Source organism: Podarcis melisellensis (assembly GCF_964234715.1).
Source record: "Podarcis melisellensis genome assembly, chromosome: 2".
NCBI classification, from domain to species: Eukaryota; Metazoa; Chordata; class Lepidosauria; order Squamata; family Lacertidae; genus Podarcis; species Podarcis melisellensis.
In genome coordinates, this window is record NC_138529.1 from 87,856,338 (window position 1) to 87,877,984 (window position 21,647).

The following is a 21,647-nucleotide window of genomic DNA, read 5'->3' on the forward strand; positions in this document are numbered from 1 at the left end:
GTCTTCTTGCCGCTGAGAGATAGTTTAGACTGTATTTTCAGATCTGTCCTGACATCTCTTAAAAGTACCAGCCAACAGAGAAATAAAATTGAAGTTGAAGTGATAAACGACATCCTTTTAAATAAAACCTTTCAAGGGCCTTTTTTGCAAATTGCGTTGACAGGCAGTGTCCAATAAGCAGAGTGAAAAACCATTAATTGGCTTCATTTTTATCGGCTGTTGCACTTTGAATTTAAACTAATATTGTTATGTAAAAGTGTTTAAAGTTTCCAGACAGACATAGAAAATGAAAGAAGCATGCGGTATATTCTGAGTACACAAGTGCTGAGGCATTAATAGAATCTTACACGATCTGAGCAATTAGTTCTGGTTCAAGGCCTGGCCCTTAGTGTATGGCATCTGCTAGCCACTCTCTGGGGGAATGTTCCAGTTTCTCACTCCTATTTCATATCTCCTTCCTAACCTCAACAGTGCTCTCATCAGGTATTGTTTTCATGTCTGCTTCACCTTCACAGTGTCAACATGACTTTCTAACAAGAACATTTAACGGAACTCCCAAAGATGTATGGCAGGATGTGGATGAGTCAGCAAAGGTGGAATACTTATTTAGAAACAATTTGGTGAAATAGACCCAGTGAAGAAAAATACACCACTTAAAACTGGAAACTGAACAAGGTCACTTTCACCACTCTCTGTAGAATTATAAGCAATCATAAACAGTAAACAATGTTAAAGACGAGAAGACAGTACGTATTGAATAATATATTTTGCACGCTTTTTTATATATATGAAAAAGCACAAGCAAATATAGGGGTAGAGACTATTGAACACTTGTATTTGATGAAATTTTATGGAAATGGGGAGTTCTATGCTACTGCAGAACTCTGAAGTTCCACAGCTGTTTTCATCACCATAAAGCTCTATTCTGCAGTCTTACGGAAACCCATTTTGGTATCTCATGAAGAACTCCCAGTTCAGCATCCCCTCCCCTTTTCTGCTCCTGCAATGGTTGTAAAACTTTAAATAATTTACAAGTGCCTGTCCTTCAATGGTACTCCCAAACCAGCCACCTCTGGTGGGCTGCATTGCCTTATAGTAGGGTCAAAAGAGAGTGCTTTCAAGCATATATAGATGTTTCTCATCATTGCTGAGTCACTGCTCTCATCATCTGGGATACAGACCTTCATGCCCAAAGGCTTCCAGGCAGCTTTGTGTGTGATTTCTGAGCACAATTCAAAGTGTTGGTGCTGACCTTTAAAGCCCTAAATGGCCTTGGCTCAGTATACCTGAAGGAGCATCTCCACCCCCATCGTTCAGCCCGGACACTGAGGTCCAGCGCCGAGGGCCTTCTGGCGCCTCCCTCACTATGAGAAGTGAGGTTACAGGGAACCAGGCAGAGGGCCTTTTTGGTAGTGGTGCCCGCCCTGTGAAACGCCCTCCCATCAGATGTCAAGGAAATAAACAACTATCTGACTTTTGGAAGACATCTGAAGGCAGGCCTATTTAGGGAAGTTTTTAATATTTGAAATTTTATTCTGTTTTTAGTCCTCTGTTGGGAGCTGCCCAGAGTGGCTGGGAAAATAATAATAATAACAATTCCCTATAACAGCTCCGGGCATGCTCCAGATGTATCATCATCCTTGACCATTCAGCATAGTGGCTGGGTCCAATGGGAGCTGGAGTGAAACAATACCACAAGGATCACAGGTTCGTCACCTGTGTACTGTATATAGGAGGCTGTGACTGGGAGGAGCTCTCCAGAGAAACCCTGGAGAGCGTCTCCCAGTCAGTGCTGAGCTCCCAGTCAGTGCTGAGCCAGCCAGACGGATCAATGGATCAATAGCTCAGCGTTTCCCAAAGTGGGCAGCAGGATTGCCTAAGGAGGCGCCAGAGCTGTAAATGGCTATCAAACTAAGGTTACCAGACATCGCTGTTTCCCGGGAACAGTCCCCGGGTTTACAAATCAGTCCCCTGACAAAATCCTTCTATTTAGTAGCAAGTTGAAAAGTGTCCCTGGAGTCATTGAAAAAAACCTTGTAACCTTATATCAAAGTCTTTGTAAAGCTGGTATCTCTGGATCACGTTCATCAGTTTTGTTGATTTAATGAAGCTGACTAGTTTTATTTGGATTTGGAATAAATGTGCGAATAAATTGACGATGCTTTGAATTGTCTTGTTATTATCTTCCTAAGTGGGTCACGCAAGCCGCTATTCTGGATACAGTACTTCTTTTGTAGGTAAGTTTGGGGTGGTGGGGTGGGGACTGGGAATGAGTTTACAGAACCAAGTGGGGGGGGTGGCCCGAAAAAGTTTGGCTCTAGCTTTTCACAAGGCAGATCCCTATGTTTCCAACAGGAAATCAAGCAGAACTGGAAGCCACCTCTGTTCCCTTACTATGAATACAGTGGATACTCGGGTTGTGAACATGATCCGTGTGGGAGGCATGTTTGCAACCCGCAGAGCGCTGCATCTGCGCACGTGCGGGTGACAATTCGGCGCTTCTGCGCATGTGCGATTTAGTGTTTCTGCGCATGTGCGAGCGCTGAAACCCGGAAGTAACCCGTTCAGGTACTTCCATGTTTGGCGCAGTGTGCAACCCGAAAACGCGCAACCTGAAGCGCCTGTAACCCGAGGTATGACTGTAGAGTGGCTGGGGGTATAAATAAATAAATTATTATTATTATTATTATTATTAGCATACACACGTCTATGTACAGTAAGCCCTTGAATACAAGACTCTTAAGTCCCCACATCTCTTCCAGGTGGGAAACCAGGTGGCTGCAGGCTGACCTGGCAGGAAATTCATTCCCCAAACACGCTCATCATCAGCCTGCCTGCTCCACTAGCGAACAGTGGCGTAGTAAGCGGAGTCAATCGCCCTGCCTTCCATAACCGCTACCGGGACCTTGTTGCTTCTGCCCCGCTGCAAGGGAATTAGCATGGAGCGCGATTTGCCCCCTCCGCTGCTTTAAGAAACTACATTACCCATGAGCCTCGGCGCCGGATACGAGTGCGTGGCGTGCCGCGCGCTCCGGAAGGCGGAGAGCGCGGGTGATTCGGAGTTTGGGAGGCGAGGAGGGCGGAGTTCAGGCACCGGCGGGGGAATCATGTCTGTCCCGGCGGCTGAGTCTCCGTGGCCTCAGCCTCTCCAGGCGCTGAAAGTAAGTAAGGGGCCAGCAAGCGGCGGGGAAGATCCTGCCTGCGAGGCCGGAGGGGCCCTTATCCCTATGGCGAGCGAGGCAAGAAATGCCCAAGAGCGCTTCTGAGCATGTGCGGAGTGCCTGCCGCGGAAGAGCCGTCCGCAGCCCCGTGGGTGGAGCAAAATCCAGGTTTCTTTGGAAGCTGGGGCCTCCAGGTCGCTTCTCGAAAGGCTCGCCTTGGAGGTGAAGCTTCTCTGGGGCGGCGGCAGAGGGGGCCACACTTAAAGCTTCCACTTTAAAGCGCATCTCTCTTGAAAGGTTGCTGTCTGAGGTCCTCAAATCCTCTGCCGCTCTTGGGTAGTTATGCCGGATTGTATAAGCCAAATAAGCTATAGTTTAGGGCCCCCAAAAAATGTAAAGGAAAGAAACCTGGATGTACATTTCCAAAATATAAGATAAAGAACAAATAAAATAAAACCTACATACAGCAACAGTGTCTTGTGTTGTGCAGGCTCCTATGATGTAAGTAATGGCTTTAGATATCTATTAGGTCCATAAATTACCATATAGCATATATTCAGCACACAAAAACACAGGACAGCTGGACTATAAAGGGCCCCAATACTTTCAGTAGCCTAGGGCCTCATCAAACCTAAATCTGGCCCTGCTTGGCGGGTGGTGATATATGCAGGTGTGCATGCACACCTATATATAGCCTATGTATTTGCTAGCCACATTGATAAAGTGCTCTTAACGATGAAGTCTAAATCCTGAAATGGTGCTAGATGCAGCTGTTAATATTAACTGCAAGTGGGACCTGCAACAAAATGCAACTTTCTCATAAATTCAGGCTTCTTATTTTACTAAACTTCCAGGGCTAGAGGTGGCTAATAAATAGTTGCATTTTTTCCTACACTGGGCAGGATTCACCTTACACTTGCACCTCTGAAACAGGGCTCCCCCCCATCCCTCTGAGTGTTGGGTGAACCCCCAGAACAGCATGCAGGGGGAGCGAGGATTGTTTCCTCAGGCAAGCTGATACGCTAGTGCACCTGGAACATTTGTGACATTGAATTCTTTGCCCTTTTAAAGAATTTAGCTTCACCCTGAAGCTCTATAAAAAACTGTACTGAAGCTGTCACAAAGGAGACTTGCACCTCACTCGTGTCTCTGTGTGTCTGTGTGAATCATTGTATGCATGTGCTTTCTTTTAGTGTGTTTTGTTCATCTGCCATGATAAATGTGGAAAAGGTGGTTGCCACATCTACATTGTTTTAAAAATAATGTGTCGGGGAAGAACATCTGTGTCTTGTTTACACAGGGTAACTTGGTATCATTTCTCAAAAAGGATTAAAATTGTTCCAGGCTTGGCCCCTGATAAACCGCCTGTGGGTGTTTCTACCCACAGAGCAGAAATCAAATAAAAAACAAAGATAGCCATGACAATGGGGCAATATCTTTAGTAGGCTAAAAGTATTGTCAAAATACTGATTGTCAAAATACTGATTTAGAATTTTTTTGAACGCTGCTTGTAAGCTTCTGGGCAGCGCCTGCTTTTATTTTTGAAGTTTGTACAGTACTTATAGTTAAAGCCATGATCTTCCCAGTAGTGATGTATGGAAGTGAGAGCTGGACCATAAAGAAGGCTGATCGCCGAAGAATTGATGCTTTTGAATTATGGTGCTGGAGGAGTCTCTTGAGAGTCCCATGGACTGCAAGAAGATCAAATGTATCCATTCTTAAGGAGACCAGCCCTGAGTGCTCACTGGAAGGACAGATTGTGAAGCTGAGGCTCCAATACTTTGGCCACCTCATGAGAAGAGAAGACTCCCTGGAAAAGACCCTGATGTTGGGAAAGATTGAGGGCACAAGAAGAAGGGGACGACAGAGGACGAGATGGTTGGACAGTGTTCTCGAAGCTACAAACATGAGTCTGACCAAACTGTGGGAGGCAATGGAAGACAGGAATGCCTGGCGTGCTCTGGTCCATGGGGTCACGAAGAGTCGGACACGACTAAACGACTAAACAACAACAGTACTTAAGGTGGTCAACTAAGTTTTCATCTGTGTAGGCCTACTGAAACTAAAGGACATAACTTAGTCATGTTCATTAATTTCAATAGGACTACGCTGAGTAAAACTTAGTTGAGTACCAGCTTAAACAATTTTAAGCACAATAAATCATAATGATTATATTTTGTCAGTAAGTTATTATGTTGCCTCTATTATGTAATTGTGGCAGTAATTTTATCCAGCTATTCTTTCTCAGTAAATAGTTTCTCCAAATGAGAAACTTTACTTTTGAAATGTAATCTGAACTGTTCATTTTGCCAGATCTTTATAAACAAACTTTTAAAATCCCATTTCAGGAAGTGGATAACTTGTTGCGTTGTGGAATATGTTTTGACTACTTCAATATTGCAATGATCATTCCTCAGTGTTCACATAATTGTAAGTATACAAGTTATTTATTTCATTTTTGTTTCCTGTTAATGTAATGTTTTATATCAGTGCTTAGTTATTTTTGAATTTTTAAAATCCAATATGTGAGTGCTAACATACATAAACTAGAAATTTAAATCTTTAGGGTAGGGTGGTATTGGGAGTCTGTAATTTACAGAAATTGATGGCAGACTTGTTGATTCACCAGGTTTCATTATAGTTCTGTTATGCTCGTCATAAGTGGCTCTTGCTGTCTGCTTTAAATAGGAGGTTCTTGGTTGCTTGCAACCTATTATGCTACAGTGCCCTGAGTGCAAGGCAACCAGTACAATACAACCTGGTGGTGCTGACCTGACCTCTAACTTGATCCTAAGCATATTTACTTGGAAGCAAGTAGCACTTATTTCTGAATAAGTGTGCTTAGTGATATGGCCGTTGGACCATAGCTAAGGTCCAGGACTCTTAAAGTTTGGGATATGCTTGTTTTATTTTTTTTATTTGTTTAATTCCATATATGAGTCACTGCCCATAAAATATATTGAAGTGACTTCATAATTTTTTTAAAATACCCAATTTCATGTATAAAAGACAATTATAATAATTAAAAAATATTAAAAACTCTTCCATATGTAAAAACGTGGATGCCAGGAGGAGGCTCAGACAGCTGTCAAAGGCAGTAGTGCATTTGGGGGTGGAGAGAGGGCGGCAGAGGCCATTCTCTCAGTATGAGTTCTCATGGATGGTCAGGATGTAAGTTCTCATTTGTTCTCAAGGTCCTTCACCACAAAACATAGCACTTGCCCTGGGCCTATGGAAGACATGAAAGTCATATATGGCTGTCATAATGAAGATGGTAAGGAAGCAGTCCTAGCTCAGAGTGTCTGTTATGTATGCAAAAGCTCCATGGTTCAGTTTCTGGAATCTCCGGGTTGGGCTGGGAGAGAACCGTGTCTGAAATCCTGGAGAGCTACTGCCATTGAGAGTAGACAGTACTCAGCTAGATGGACCAATGATCTGACTCTGTTTAAGGCAGCTTTCTATCACAGCAAACATTAGAAATATAAGGGTCTAAACTATTTATGGAGCAAAAAGATGTGTGGGGCTGCTAAACAAAACTATTTGTGGTCCGGTCTTGTTTTAATCGATTTTAGAATAGTTGTATCATTAATTACAGTAGTATGATACAATCAGATTATTCGATACTCAAAGTGACTTGGAAATAGCAATATGTTTTTCCCACCTTAGGTCTTCTGGTTTAGCTTGTTTGCAATGCGCAGCTTGCAAGCATGACTTCCTTTTTCTTCTTTTGTTTGATGTTTATCAGAAGTGGATTTACCTTTTAAAACATGAGATTTGCATGCTATGGACCATATGCCATGGTTAGCTGACCTGCAGTATTCAGCTGTGTTTTTTCAGCCCCTCCCCTCAATTACTCCGCTTCTGTCTTCTGCACTACTGTTTTATGTTCTTGGTTTGCATGTAGATCTTTTTGGAGCTTTGCATGAATACCTTTTTAAAAAACCGAATTCTTCAGGAAGTGTGCAGAAGTGAACATTACCAACCTTAGCTATCAGGTTTCTCAGTGAGCAAAATGAAGGCTTGTGGGTGGTAAAAGGTAAAGGTAAAGGTACCCCTGCCCGTACGGGCCAGTCTTGACAGACTCTGGGGTTGTGCGCCCATCTCACTCAAGAGGCCAGGGGCCAGCGCTGTCCGGAGACACTTCCGGGTCACGTGGCCAGTGTGACAAAGCTGCATCTGGCGAGCCAGAGCCGCACACGGAAACGCCGTTTACCTTCCCGCTGGTAAGTGGTCCCTATTTATCTACTTGCACCCGGAGGTGCTTTCGAACTGCTAGGTTGGCAGGTGCTGGGACCGAGCAGCGGGAGCGCACCCCGCCGCAGGGATTCGAACCGCCGACCTTTCGATCGGCAAGTCCTAGGCGCTGAGGCTTTAACCCACAGTGCCACCTGCGTCCCATTGTGGGTGGAGGGATATGCAAAATAGTCATTTCTATTTGTTGTTAATCTTGCAATACTGATGTCAAGAGCTTTATTTACCTAAGGTACAAGGCTTGCAATAGTGATCAACAGGTCTTGTAGAAGACCTCCACATTATTATTTTAAAGCCTGCTGTAGGTACTCTGATTAGTTTCCAAGGTAATCGCTCACATTTCCTTTGCAGAGATCTTGAGTGACTCACTCCTTTGAAAACCAGCATGCCTTCTGCATGCATCTATCAGAGGAAATAAGTGTTTTTCCTTTAGCATTGTGAGCAGCCAGAAACAAAATGGTTTGGTTATTCTCATGTGAGGAGCAAATGGAAGTAGGGGTGTGTCAATAAGGACCAGCCACAAAAATATTGTCATATGTCCCACAAGCTACGTACCTAACAATTGTGCTAATGTGCTTCCCCATCACAAGTGACTGCAGATACATGACAAGTTTACTTTCCAGATTTTCTGTGGTAAGATAGAAACTTAAATGTGTGTAGGGGTTTTTGTAAAAAGAAAAAAGGACAGGCTGGCATTTTGATGATGGCAATGTCTTGTGGACAGTGCAAAAAAGACCCTTCTGTGCATTTTTAACACCAATTCCACAATAAACTTCCACCTGGGAGCATCCTTCATTCAGTAAACAACTGATCCTGAAAGCTAGCATAATGTGAGAAAATGTAGCCATTTACTCTGTTTTCATCATTCATAACCTTATGAGCTTCTGTTAGGTCTCCTAGATGTGTTTCTCTGAACAAAGAAGTTTCTGCCTCTTTAGTATTTCTTTATAGGAAAAATATTCACTCATGCTCTTTTCAGCTGTAGTTTCCTGCAGCTGCTGCTGTTCTTATGAAACCCTTTTTGAGATGGGATGACTGCAACTGTAGACAACATTCTGAATATGCCATAGATCTGTATAGTGGCACTATGAAGATCATATCGTTTAGAGAGCTTCATCCACCTTTGTAAAAATAATAAAAAAGGCTATAGCTAAGATTTTATCAAAACATTGCTGGCATAGTGGTATAGTTCTGACTCTGTTGAACAGCTTGGAGTCCCTTGTCCTGGTTTCCTTTCTCTGGTGTTTAATGTAGTTGGATATTCCTGAGACTGGGCTGGACAGTAGTTGGCTTTTCTGACTTGCCGATTCAGTTGAGTGCTGTAATTAGTTTTGTAGGTACAGTTCTTCAGGCAGAGATCTACTGCAGTGTCACCGCAAATATAAATGAGGTGTAGTGCTGAAGACTGTTCTTTTGGTTCAGCTTCAGTGTTTATCTCTGAGTGTGTTCCAGCTCCTCCGGGACATTAATATTGAACATAGCATCAACCAGTCCTTTCACGTTCTAAAATGTCTTGGTGCTCAAGGGATTGCAAGACAGACCAATTAAGCTGATCCATATTCATGCAGCTCCAAAGCTTCCCTTCCAGTATGGATTTTCATATATGGCATTTTGAATTATGTATCATTAATTGTGTCGACTACTTAATTGATTGACAGGGTAGACGTTGAACAGGAACTTTGTTAATGGCTCCAGTGCTTCTTAGTATTCATCATAAAAGGTGATGTAAATGGATTAGTTACTAATTTTAAACTTGCGTCAACACCAGTGCTATAGTGAACAAGGACTTTGTCACTTATTCAAAACACATCTTAATGTGGTATAGTGGTTTGATGTGAGTTCTGCAAGACCTGGTTGCTGCTTCTTTGATTGTCTCATCTCCACATGGCCTGGAGGGTGGGAACTGACTGATTCTAGTTACATAGCCTCCTGTTGCTAAACGAGCCTAGAGAGAAACCCCACTCAATTTGTTATGGGAAGAATTATTGGTAGTAAAGGTTTATGGGCTCGCTGATGAGACGGGGAGGAGCTCATGATGGAGGATCCCTTGAGCCTTGATGATGCCCTAGATGAGAGCTTGGATACAAGGTTGCCCAGCTGAGAGATGGGCTGTTCAGTTACTGTTTGCCCATCTCTCAGCTGGGCAACCTTGTATCCAAGCTCTCATCTAGGGCATCATCAAGGCTCAAGGGATCCTCCATCATGAGCTCCTCCTCGTCTCATCAGAGAGCCAGTGTGGTGTAGTGGTTAAGAGCGGTAGTCTTGTAATCTGGGGAACCGGATTCGAGTCTCCGCTCCTCCACATGCAGCTGCTGGGTGACCTTGGGCCAGTCACACTTCTCTGAAGTCTCTCAGCCCCACTCACCTCACAGAGTGTTTGTTGTGGGGGAGGAAGGGAAAGGAGAATGTTAGCCGCTTTGAGACTCCTGAAGGGGAGTGAAAGGCGGGATATCAAATCCAAACTCTTCTTCTTCCTCTTCTTGTTTGTGAGAACTGGTGAACTTCCTTGGTATTGGATTTTTCTGTGAGCTTGTTTTTTGCTTTTCTTACGTTGATAAAGATGAACAACTTCCAGTTTCCCCAGCCTTATTTTAATAATGCTTCTGTGATGGAAATTAATTGGTTTAAAATGTAACCTTTTTGATACTTAAAAGCCTTTTCTGCTGCAGATCCCTTTGTGATTTGGATTCATTAGTGAAAAATTGTTCAGTTGAATGTGGATATTTTAATTCTTGTGAAAGAAAAGTTTTTCATACATTCAGGGTAGCTCTAATTGTAATATTTGTTAGCTTGCTAGCATAACTATATCATTCATTTATTGGTTGGGGCTGTATATTTACTGTTCTTGTAAGCTGATTTGAGCATACTGTAATTTGGAATAAGAAGCATATAAATAAATTTGTTGATTCCAAATGGTTGGATTAAACAATGTTGTCCCTTGAGGGCAAGAACTTAAAGGTTTTGTTTCCTAAAAGGAGGGGTTGCCTAAAACACTGTCTAGGATCTGGCTGAAAGAAATATGGTTTTTCCAAAGCAAAGTATTGATATTTGTGACAGAAGGTAGGCTATTTAAGTTTTTCTGCCACAGGCTTCTGACTGTCTAACTTAAAGGACAGGGGTGAGTTTCATGTGCTAAACTGAAGAAAAAACCTAAGCTTATGCTACCATTGACCATGGGTGCCTGATGCAAAAGTTTCCATGCCAACATGGGTTGCTGGATCTTTACCTTCAAAAACACAAGGGAATGTCAACTAACCTAACAATCCACAAAACCTTTATAACAGCATTTGTTGGAATTCTAGAGTTGGAAGAGACCCCAAGGGTCATCTAATCCAACCCAAAGGTAATTTTGTTCTCACCAGGGCTAATGATTGCACCAGCAGAGCACTCTGTTTTTATTAAAAAAAAGTTTTTAATCGAATATGTTTTGAATCAATTTTTTTTAATCAAATATGTTTTGTTTTGGTTTTTTTAAATCCACATGTCTTGGCTGTAGTTAGAATTCTGTGTAGAAAGAACTGGTGTACATTTACTCCAAGGTGTTCACCTGTACAGGGATGTTCTGAAATGTATGGTTTGTTTATCTTAGGAAGTAGCTGGCAGGACCAAAGTGTGGGGTAGCATTTCCTGTTTGCATGTGGTCCATTATTGTCCATTAGATGTATGTTATGAGCTATGAATGTGTTTCATCCTACTTGCAAGGTTGCATTGTATAGTTTCCTCTACTTTGTGAAGCTGCTCTTCTGATAAATATTTTTCGCCATTAAAACGATGAGCACAAAGTTAATACGCTGAGGGAAATTGAAACCAATTATGAAATTTACACTCTAAGTTCTGCCAACTGAAAATCAAACTGCAGCACTTCTAGTGCTGCCAAGTAGCCTGGTGTTCTAATTATGCTGTGTTTGTTTTTCCTCCAGATTGTTCTCTCTGCATTCGCAAGTCCCTGTCCTACAAAACTCAGTGCCCTACATGTTGTGTGGTAAGTGTTATTTCCTGTCCTACTGTTTCTGTTGAAGCAAATGCTCTACAGTTCTACAAACTGAGAACACTTGGAGGTATTGGAAAATGTTTCTAGTTCAATCAGTGCCTGATTTAGGCATTTTGGGATCTTAAATGGAACAACCCGCCCCCCTTGTTCGATGTATGACTTGGATGGTGAGCAAGCCAGTAGCACAACGTATGGTAAATGCTTAACTTTCTTTCCAGCATAGTCTACTGTCACTTGTAAGTATTTGTAGAGCACAATGTGCATGCAATTAAATTATTGAGATCTTATGGGATTTCCTTGAGGTGCAAATGACTTCACCCAAAACAGAGAAAGGTTTGCTGTTTTCAGTGTTAAAAACTGAGATATGAAAGCTAGGAGCTAAATGGCACTTTAAACCGAGGGTATAGGCGCAACAATGGAATGTTTAGGCATGCTTTTTTATACCAAGAATACGAAGCTGAAAACTGCAGCTAAAATATTATGTTGATTTTTCATAATTAACCCCCCCCCAATATTCTTAAGATGGGATGCGGGTGGCACTGTGGGTTAAACCACAGAGCCTAGGACTTGCCGATCAGAAGGTTGGCGGTTCGAATCCCTGTGATGGGGTGAGCTCCCGTTGATCGGTCCCTGCTCCTGCCAACCTAACAGTTTGAAAGCACGTCACAGGGCAAGTAAATAAATAGGTATTGCTCCGGCGGGAAGGTAAACGCCGTTTCCGTGTGCTGCTCTGGTTCGCCAGAAGCGGCTTAGTCATGCTGGCCACATGACCCGGAAGCTGTACGCCGGCTCCCTCGGCCAATAAAGCGAGATGAGCACCGCAACCCCAGAGTCGGTCACGATTGGACCTAATGGTCAGGGGTACCTTTACCTTTACCTTAATATTCTTAAGAGGGTCTCTTCTCCAGTCTTCAGAGAGTAGCTGGAAGTGAGGAGGCAGAAAAAGGTCCTCCTTTCCTTCCACTCTGCAGTTTTAATCTGAAACTGTACTGCGCCCAGAGCTCAGAAACTGCTTGCACTAAAGAAGTTCCCTGTGGCAAAATGCACCTAAAACAATGGGAGTTTTGAACATTGGCTGTTTTACTGTTACTTATTTATACAACATTTTAAAATTTGCAAAACATAAACTTTAGCCTAGAATTGCTCTCACCACAGCCATATAAGGGTAAGACCCATTTCATAGGTGGGCAATTGAGGCGGAGAATGACCTGCCCAAAATCTTTCATGGGTTTCTGTGGCTGTGAAGCAAAGTTTTCCAGGCCTAACCACTGAGTTTCTGGCCATCCAGACCTCCCAGGTTCCTAGTCATACAGTGGTGCCTCGCAAGACGAAATTAATTCGTTCCGCAAGTCTTTTCGTCTTGCGAGTTTTTCGTCTTGCGAAGCACGGTTTCCCATAGGAATGCATTAAAAATCAATTAATGCGTTCCTATGGAAACCGCCTTCAGACCAGGTCCGGGGACAGTCTGTCCCCCGACCTCTTCTGAAGGCCGGCGGGGGGCGAAAGTCTTTGCTTCCCCCCCTGCCTGCCTTCCCGGGAGAGCGGAAAACACAGCGCTGCCTTCCCGCTTTCCGCGGAAGGCAGGCAGGGGGGGACAAAGACTTTTGCCCCCCGCCCGCCTTCGGAAGAGGCTGGCGGGGGGCAAAAGTCTTTGCTCCCCCCCGCCTGCCTTCAAAAGCCGTCCGGGGGCTTTTAAATCGCCCCGGACAGTTCCGGGGCGATTTAAAAGCCCCCGGGAAGGCAGGCAGGGGGGACAAAGACTTTTGCCCCCGCCCGCCTTCGGAAGAGGTCCTGGACCTCTTCTGTAGGCTGGTGGGGGGCAAAAGTCTTTGTCCCCCCTGCCTGCCTTCCGCGGAAAGCGGGAAGGCAGCGCTGCGTTTTCCGCTCTCCCGGGAAGGCAGGCAGGGGGGAGCAAAGACTTTCGTCTTGTGGGTTTTTCGTCTTGCGAGGCATTCGTCTTGCGGGGCACCACTGTATGCTCTAATCTAGCCTCTGGCTCACAGTTGTAGCATTCTGTGTGCTTTTAATTGATGCATCCCTCTTGTGACTGCTCAATAAAATTTAATATAAGATTAAAATTGAATGCCTAGCTAATAACTGTAGTGTACCCAAGCCCTTATGGCTCATGAAATGGTGCTCAGCATTGAGGAACTGTAGCAAATCTGGGAGTAATGTTTCCTAAGTAGTAAATGAAGTCTGTATTATATATGCACAGTATGTTGGCTCTAAATCCATTGTTGGAAAAGTAAATAGCAGGGAGCCATATTTACCCTAAACCATATTGGGATTAGTTGTTGCTTCAAGCTTGTTGGATTTTAGTAGGCTTCTTAAAATGATAAGTTTCACTAAAAACTGAAGCAGAGGTTTTGATAAGCACCAGCAAAGTGTGTTTGCCTCTTATTGCCTCCTCCTGAAGGTATGAATCGGACTACAAAGAATGGAAAGTTGGAAGTCTCAGCTTCCTGTCTCCCCTGACGCCTGGTGCTGGTTTTGAAGACTGCTTTGTAAATATGTCTGGAGCAAATAACTTGGTTTTGCCTTTGTATCGTCTACATCAAACAATTAGTTTTATTTCAATGGAACACAGTATGTATCAGCGTGGCACCATACAAGGCAACTAAAAGCAGAAGAAAGATAAATATCAGGCAGTTTTTATAAAAAGAATAATTTATATGCCGCAAACCTTTGTGTTATCTGTATCTGTTTGTTCCACCATTAATTGAAGTTTTATCCTTTTTAAGTTCTCTCTCTAATTTCTCCTCCAACCCCTGAATGTGCCTTAATATTAGCATCTTCAGTATATATCCTTTTGCCTTACAAAAAGCCATTGCAGCCATAATAAAACAGTGAATTTCTGGCAATTGGAGTTAAGAGTTTATTAGTTTGCCAGTAATAGCTTTTTATAATTTGATAAAAGAAACTTACATTTATAAAACATTTCTCAGATTTTTTGGTAAAAGAGGTGATTTCCCTAGCAGCTTAGATGTTTTAAGGAAAAAGGATGCATACTTGGTTTTTATGTTTTGCTTTCAACATAGCAATTTTTGTGCAGATGATTTGAGATACTGGAAATGTATGAGCGAATTAGCACCCCCTTTGTTCTTTTCTAGGCAGCTACAGAACCTGACCTGAAAAATAACCGGATATTAGATGAACTGGTAAAAACCTTCGATTATGCAAGGTACCCCACATAATTTTGTAAATTTCAGAGTGAGAATGCGGATGTGACTGAATTTCCATTTGGAAATACAGGTTATGCTGAGGTTAAAAACCTAGACCTGTGATGATTCTGATATTGACTAACTTCTAATTTGGTCAGTGGCCATAGTAGATACTTCTATATTCTTGAAACCTTTCACTCATACATACATATATGGAACTTTGGATGACACATTCATGTATAATTCCTACAGTACCACAGTGGTTAGAAGCTGTTCAGAGCAACCAAAGACCGGGAGGGAGTAGGTGGGGTTAGGCCAGATGGTAAAATACATGCGTTGTGTTCAGACAGTCCCAAATTCAACCCTCAGCATCTCCATTCATGAAAGACATTTGTCTGAGAGCCCAAAGCCACTGCTAGTCAGGTAGACAGTACAAGGCACATATCACAGAATTTTAGAGTTGTGAAGGCCTCCAAGGGTAATCTAGTCCAACCCCCTGCAATGCAGGAATCTCAACATAGAATCACGATATTGCTGCACCACTAGGAGGTAAATCGTTCGATCTTTCTCATTGTCCCCTCCCAGGTTATTTTTTAAAAATAATAAACAAATGATTGGGAGGACCAGGTGCTCATTGCTTTCCTAATAGCAATTTAATATTCAGAACATCAATTCCTCCAGGTTAATGGCCTGCCAAATGGCAGAGAGTTAAGGAAAGCGAAAGCCACAAATAAATGCGTTTCCTGACAGGAAATCAAGCAGGAGGCAAGGAGCGAGATAAAATTGTGAAGTGGTTTCAACTTTCTTCTCTTGCACTTGATAGGCCTCAGGCACCCTGTTGGCTTTGAAAGGAATATAAACTAGGGCTGACCTGGAACGGACTTCGTTTACATGAACATCACTGCCTTCAAAGTCATCTCCTGAGGGTAGTTTTTTTCAGGGTAGGGCTCAAGAGAGGAAGTGAACCCTCTTCATATAGTATGGTGGCCAGCGCCCTCCCTATACCAATCATTTTGGGTGACAGTGCTTCATTGTGAACACCATGTTCTGGTTCTAATGAGTAGTAATAATGGCAAAAATAAATATTATAGTCAATAATGGCAATATTTGAGTCTTTTCAAGGAAGGCTAGGGAACACAGGTGTTGTGTCGGGAGTCATTCAAGCAGGTGGATGCACAAGAATGGCAATGAAACCTGCATAAGACAACTGGCAAGCATACTACTTGCTGAAAAGTGACTGTTACGTAATAAAAAACAAACAAACAAAAAATTGTGTGGCAGCGAGCACTCTGTAAGAGAATGGCTGTTGATTCCATTATAAATTACAACAAGAATTGCTTTTCTTAACCAGAAGCTGTTAATAATTGGATATTTCCTGCCGTTTGGGTGTCTGAACTGTGTTACTATCGACTGCTTTGCCTTTTTGCTCCCCCAGTGTAATTTCTTTACTTGGATGACTCAGAGCTCTGTACCTCAGGGGTTCCGCTAAACTTCTAACCTTTCTGTGTGGAGCAAATTGTGTTTTAAAAATGTAGGCAAGGTTATAGAAAATGTATTGATTCAAGAGAAAAATCCTGAGTTCCGACTTGTTTTTGGCTACCCAGCCCTTCTTCAAGGGGATATCTTGGTGTGTGTGGAATCTTTCATCAAATAAGCGCCTTGCCAAGAGAATGCAATGAAATGGAGCAATTCCTACATATATTATGCTTTTTTTGTTTTTTTAAAGGAGGTTATTCTTTGAAATGTGGCTCATACCATGTGATAATAAGATTGCTATTTCCATACCCCCACCACCAAGGATCTGACCCTGAAGAATGTTTATATCGCTCAAAAGGAGTTGCAACTCAGAATATTTTCTTGCTTGACTTGACAGCTTTTATGGCAGAGGTGAGCTAACTTGCTGGACTACAACTCCCATCACCCCTGAACATTGTCTGTGCTGGCTGGGGCTGATAGGAGTTGGAGTCCAACAACAATAGGAGGCCATGTTTCTCGATCTCTGCTCTGTGGCCTACTCTGTTGGTTTTTAGTGTCATCACTGTCTCTCTTTACTTTTTTTAAAAAAACATGCTTTGGCTTTTCCTTTGGACTTTTCAGCTCTGGGATTTCCCTCTCTTATGAACACCTAACACGTATTTATCTATATTAAATGAAGTCATGTAACAAGTCTCCACTTTCTATGAGGCAGCATACTTTGGTTCTTTTCACTAACTCCTCTTGAGATATCTCAGATCTTTGAATGTTAAGGGTTAGTTTTGGTATGACAAGTTGTAGCTTGTGGAGGAATCAGAGGACAGCAAACCATGAAATGAAGACTTTATAGTGACACCTGAAAAGATGAGAGAAGCCACTATCCATATAAACCTCAAAAAGTTGTGCTCTGGTTTTGAAACCAGACTTGTCTTTTATGAAAGGGAGCCAACCTGTAAAACATAACTACAGAATTATTGTTATTATTAGTATTATTTTATTATTATTTTGCTTTAAAGTCTTACTGGCGTTCCCACATGCCAGTGGAAGGGCAAGAAGGAACGTCAGAGCAATAAGTCACACTTTAAAAAAACAAAACAACTCTGAAAAAGTTGTCATATGATAACATAGGTTGATCTGTTGTCCTCTGGAACACTAGTTAGGAAACTTTGGAATGTTCCTGAATTTTCAACATGTAGAAGTTTATTACTGTAATAGCATTGCCTAGGTACTTGTGCTTTTTATTTTGAACTTGCTTGATCCTACACAGCTATTTTTATTGAGTATTGAGGGCTCTGGGTTAAAATAAAGATCAGCAGAGGACTTCTTGTCCGGGGTGGTGGTGGGTATAACTGTTAAACCAGGGTGGGGAACGTCTTTTCTCACAATGGCTGCATTCCCTTGGGGCTAAGCCCAAGCGTCTGCAGACTTTTTCAGCAGGGGGCCGGTCCACTATCCCTTAGACCTTGTGGGGGGCCGGACTATATTTTGGGGGAAAAAAAGAATGAATTCCTATGCCCCACAAATAACCCAGAGAAGCATTTTAAATAAAAGGACACATTCTACTCATGTAAAAATAAGCTGATTCCCGGACCATCCGTGGGCTGGATTTAGAAGGTGATTGGGCCAGATCCGGCCCCCAGGCCTTAGTTTGCCTACCAATGGGCTAAGCCATCATGTCCCGCTTGCTGCTGGTGGATGGTGTTCCAGCCAGAAGCGAACGGCAACCCTTTAAACACTCACTCATTCTGTCCCTCTTTCACTTCACCTTGGCATCTGATAATGGCAAAAATACCCCTCCCCAAGTTCTTACAAAGGAGCTCAAAGAAGAAATAACCCCTCGAGGCTTGTGGTCTCTACTCAAACTTGAGGAATAAAAAAACAGCAGCAGCAGCAACCCAGCTGTTAAATGAATTGGACAGATGCCACAAAATATGAAAATTGTGGGAATTAAAGCATTTCCCTGAAGGTCTTGGTTTTGTTTTTTTACTTGCTGTATCACTGAAACCTCTTCTCTATTTCATGGTTGGATTGTCTTCTTCTTTGCTTCTTCCACTGGGTATATTCCTTAGGAAAGCAATGCTGAAACTTGTTATTGTGCTAAATAATTTTCAATGTTGCTATCTGGTTATTCATAGGAGACTGCAAGTATTGCTTGAAGATGCCAGCTTTGTTTTTTGGGGGTTGGGGTTGGGGTGGGTACAGTGTTTGTTTCAATACTGTAAAGCAATGGTAGTCAATCTTTTTATTCATCCCACCCACTAATGCATCTTTCTTGATGGTAAAATTTCCTTACCGCCCACCAGTGCTCGATGGAAGGAGGATTCAGCTTGTGTTGTAGAACCCCCTACCGCCCACCTAGAATCCCGAAACCCCCACTAGTGGACAGTATGGACCAGGCTGACAACCCCTGCTACAAAGGGTCTTCGTGTAAACTCTAGGAATCTTGAATTGAAACTGTCATAAGGAAAAATATAAAGCACATACTGTATATTATATTTACATACATGCTCTGACTCAGTTATGGGGGGCATCATGTACAAGAGGCCTATAAATGAGATGCTTCAACCTGGGGTATTGTGGTTGTCATATCAGCCAGCCGTTGGGTCTGCAGCTGCTGCTGAATGCCAGATTGGCTCTGAATAAGACCTCCCTCATTTATGATCTGATTGTGGATGAGGAGGCTGATCTGGTCGATATCACTAAGACCAGAGGCGGTGAGCAGGGTGGAGTTGGTCTCACCCAGCTGTGCCCACCTGCTATTTGGTGCAGCATCAGGACAGACTTGAGGGTTAGGGAGGGGGAACTGCTATGGATAAGAATAAAAATAATTTATTATTTCTGGGTTTCCCCAGCCCTTCTGGGCGGCTTCCAACAGAAGGTTAAAAATACATTAAAACATCAGTCATTAAAAACTTCCCTAAACGGGGCTGCCTTCAGATGTCTTCTAAATGTCATATAATTGTTTATTTCTTTGACATCTGATGGGAGGGCATTCCACAGGATGGGCGCCACTACCAGAAAGGCCCTCTGCCTGTAACTTCGCTTCTCGCAGTGAGGGAACCGCCAGAAGGCCCTCGGCGCTGAACCTCAGTGTCCGGGCAGAACGATGGGGGTGGAGACGCTCCTTCAGATATACTGGACCAAGGCCGTTTAGGGCTTTAAAGGTCAGCACCAACACTTTGAATATAGACATATTCTCCCTCTCCCTTTCCCTCCCTCCCTTTCTAGGATCTCTTTCCATTTGGAAGGAGGGAGGATCTACCGTATTTTTCGCTCTATAAGACGCACCAGACCACAAGACGCACCTAGTTTTTTGTGGAGGAAAACAAGAAAAAAAATATTCTGAATCTCAGAAGCTAGAACAGCAAGAGGGATCGCTGAGCAGTGAAAGCAGCAATCCCTCTTGCTGTTCTGGCTTTTGGGATAGCTCTGCAGCCTGCATTCGCTCCATAAGACGCACACACATTTCCCCTTACTTTTTAGGAGGGAAAAAGTGAGTCTTATAGAGCAAAAAATACGGTAAATTGTGTGTTCCTGGCATTGGGCAATCAGAACAGATTAGGGATTCTGTTGCTTTACTTGCTGCCCAGCATTCTCCCTGACAGAGCTCATCTCGGAGGTGGTGTTGAGGACTCCCAGACAACTGGTTTGGGAGAACTTCAACATCCATGCTGAGGTGACTGGCTCTGGGGTGGTTCAGGACTTTGTGGCTGCTATGATGATCATGGCGCTGTACCAGCATGTCACCAGTCCAATGTATGTGGCAGGCCACAGTCTGGACCTTACTTTCTCAACGGTGCAGGAGTACGGTGATCTGAAAGTGGGGGATATTGATATCAGTCCCTTGTCTTGGTCAGATCACTTTCTGTTGAGATTTAGGCTTTCAGCACCATTGTCCCTCTGCAGAGTCAATGAATCTATTAGGATGCTCCGCCCTAAGATGGCTCTGGGTTGAGCCCAAGATGGCTCTGGGTTTTTTCTGGCTGATATAACTGGCACTCCTGTCAAAGCCCTGGCTGACCTCTGGAGCCTCTGAATGGCTTGGGCTATTGACATGAAGTGACACGCAGCTTTCCTTCTCCTTTACATCTGCAGGTGTGGCAGTGGATGTGCTGGACTGTTGGCTTGCCCAGGTAATGGACTGAATGAGAGCCAGGGAACTGAAGCTCAAGCCAGATAAGACACTGTTAGGCTCCCTAGACCAGATAAATGGGAGGTTGCCTGCACCTGAGGGGAGCGGGTACGTGGCTTGGAGGTAGTTCTGGATCCTATGTTGTCGCTCGAGGCTCAGATGGTGCTGGTGGTGTGGAGTGCCTTTCACCAGCTTTGGTTTGTTGGGTTAGATTGCTACAATACATTATACATGGCGCTGCCTCTGAAGACAGTACGGAAACTCAGCTGGTGAGAATTCAGCAGCCAGGTTGTTTACCAGGGCAAGACGGTTTGAGCACATAACGCCAAAATTGGCCCAACTGCACTGGCTGCCAGTTAGTTTCTGGGCCCAATTCAAATACCTCAAGGGCCGCCTCTCCCCAAATGTACCAGCCCATATGGCCCTTCTGAGGCCCTTCTTTGTGTGCCCTCTCCATGAGAGATCCAGAGGGTCCCAACACAAGAATGGGATTTTTCTGTCGTAGCTTCCCTTTGTGGAATGCTCTCTATAGGGAGGCTCACCTGGCTCCTTAATTACGTTTATTTAGGTGCCCAGCAAAAAACATTTCTCTTCTCCCAGGCCTTTGGCTTAAACAATCTGTGGCCTTTCAAACAGGGAATGGGAAGTTACTGTTTTTGTTTGTTACTATGTTAAGCATATTTGTATTCGTTGTTGCAAACCACCCTGTGATCCTTGGATGAGGGCAGTGTATAAAATTAAATAATTAAAATAAAATAAAATAAAATATCTGTTTAAAGTAGCCAACCTAATTTCAATATATTTGAAAACAGAACATTTCTTAGTGGAATGACGATGACACAGCAAATGGGGCATGGCTCAGTAGTACACCACCACTTCCCCTAGCGTATTTATTTGCATGCGAGTAAGTGGAACACCCAAGTAGGGCTACAGTGATGTCAAAATGGTTAAGAAACTCGCAGGCCACTGGCAAAGCTGAAATTTGGTACATATTCATAAAGCGTGCTTCTCCTTTCTTTTTGCATTTATGGATTGTATATTTAGAACAAATTACAGGAAGCAAAAAGAAGCTTGACTTTAATGTGGCATCTATATCTATCAAATAAATAGTGTTTGATTCCCAGGTGCCTCTGTTTCTGAAGAACTATTGATATTCTGGAAATGATTGTTTTAAATCCCACAACATAAATATTTTAGTTTCTGCTTTCTGTCTAAATTGTCTTAGGGGCAGATTTACTGGCACCTTTATTGTTTCCTTGCAGTATTGCAAAGAACAAGTTGTGCTGCTTCTACCCATTCTGATCCTAGGCTGTAATCCTTAACTACTTCTGATTTCCTTAATGGATCTGAACATATCTTATAAATCAGGGAGGGTGAACAATCTATTCCTCTGTGGCCCAAAGGGCTATCAGCTTACCAATGCAGATGAAATCAATCGATGCTCAGCACAGTGTCCTTGGCTAACTTGATGTACAATT

General features: G+C 43.1%; 1 protein-coding gene across 2 annotated transcripts in view; it reads left to right on the forward strand.

The window, feature by feature from the left end:
* Nucleotides 1–3,028: 3,028 nt before the first annotated feature.
* The window catches only part of RAD18 (RAD18 E3 ubiquitin protein ligase), a 108,615-nt gene continuing 89,996 nt past the window's right edge, over nt 3,029–21,647 (forward strand). For both annotated transcript variants that reach the window (XM_081902739.1, XM_081902740.1), the window contains exons 1-4: nt 3,029–3,161; nt 5,510–5,591; nt 11,333–11,394; nt 14,514–14,584. In XM_081902739.1, the coding sequence (XP_081758865.1) occupies nt 3,108–3,161; nt 5,510–5,591; nt 11,333–11,394; nt 14,514–14,584 (269 nt within the window). In that variant the 5' untranslated portion in view covers nt 3,029–3,107. The remainder of the gene's footprint in view (nt 3,162–5,509; nt 5,592–11,332; nt 11,395–14,513; nt 14,585–21,647) is intronic.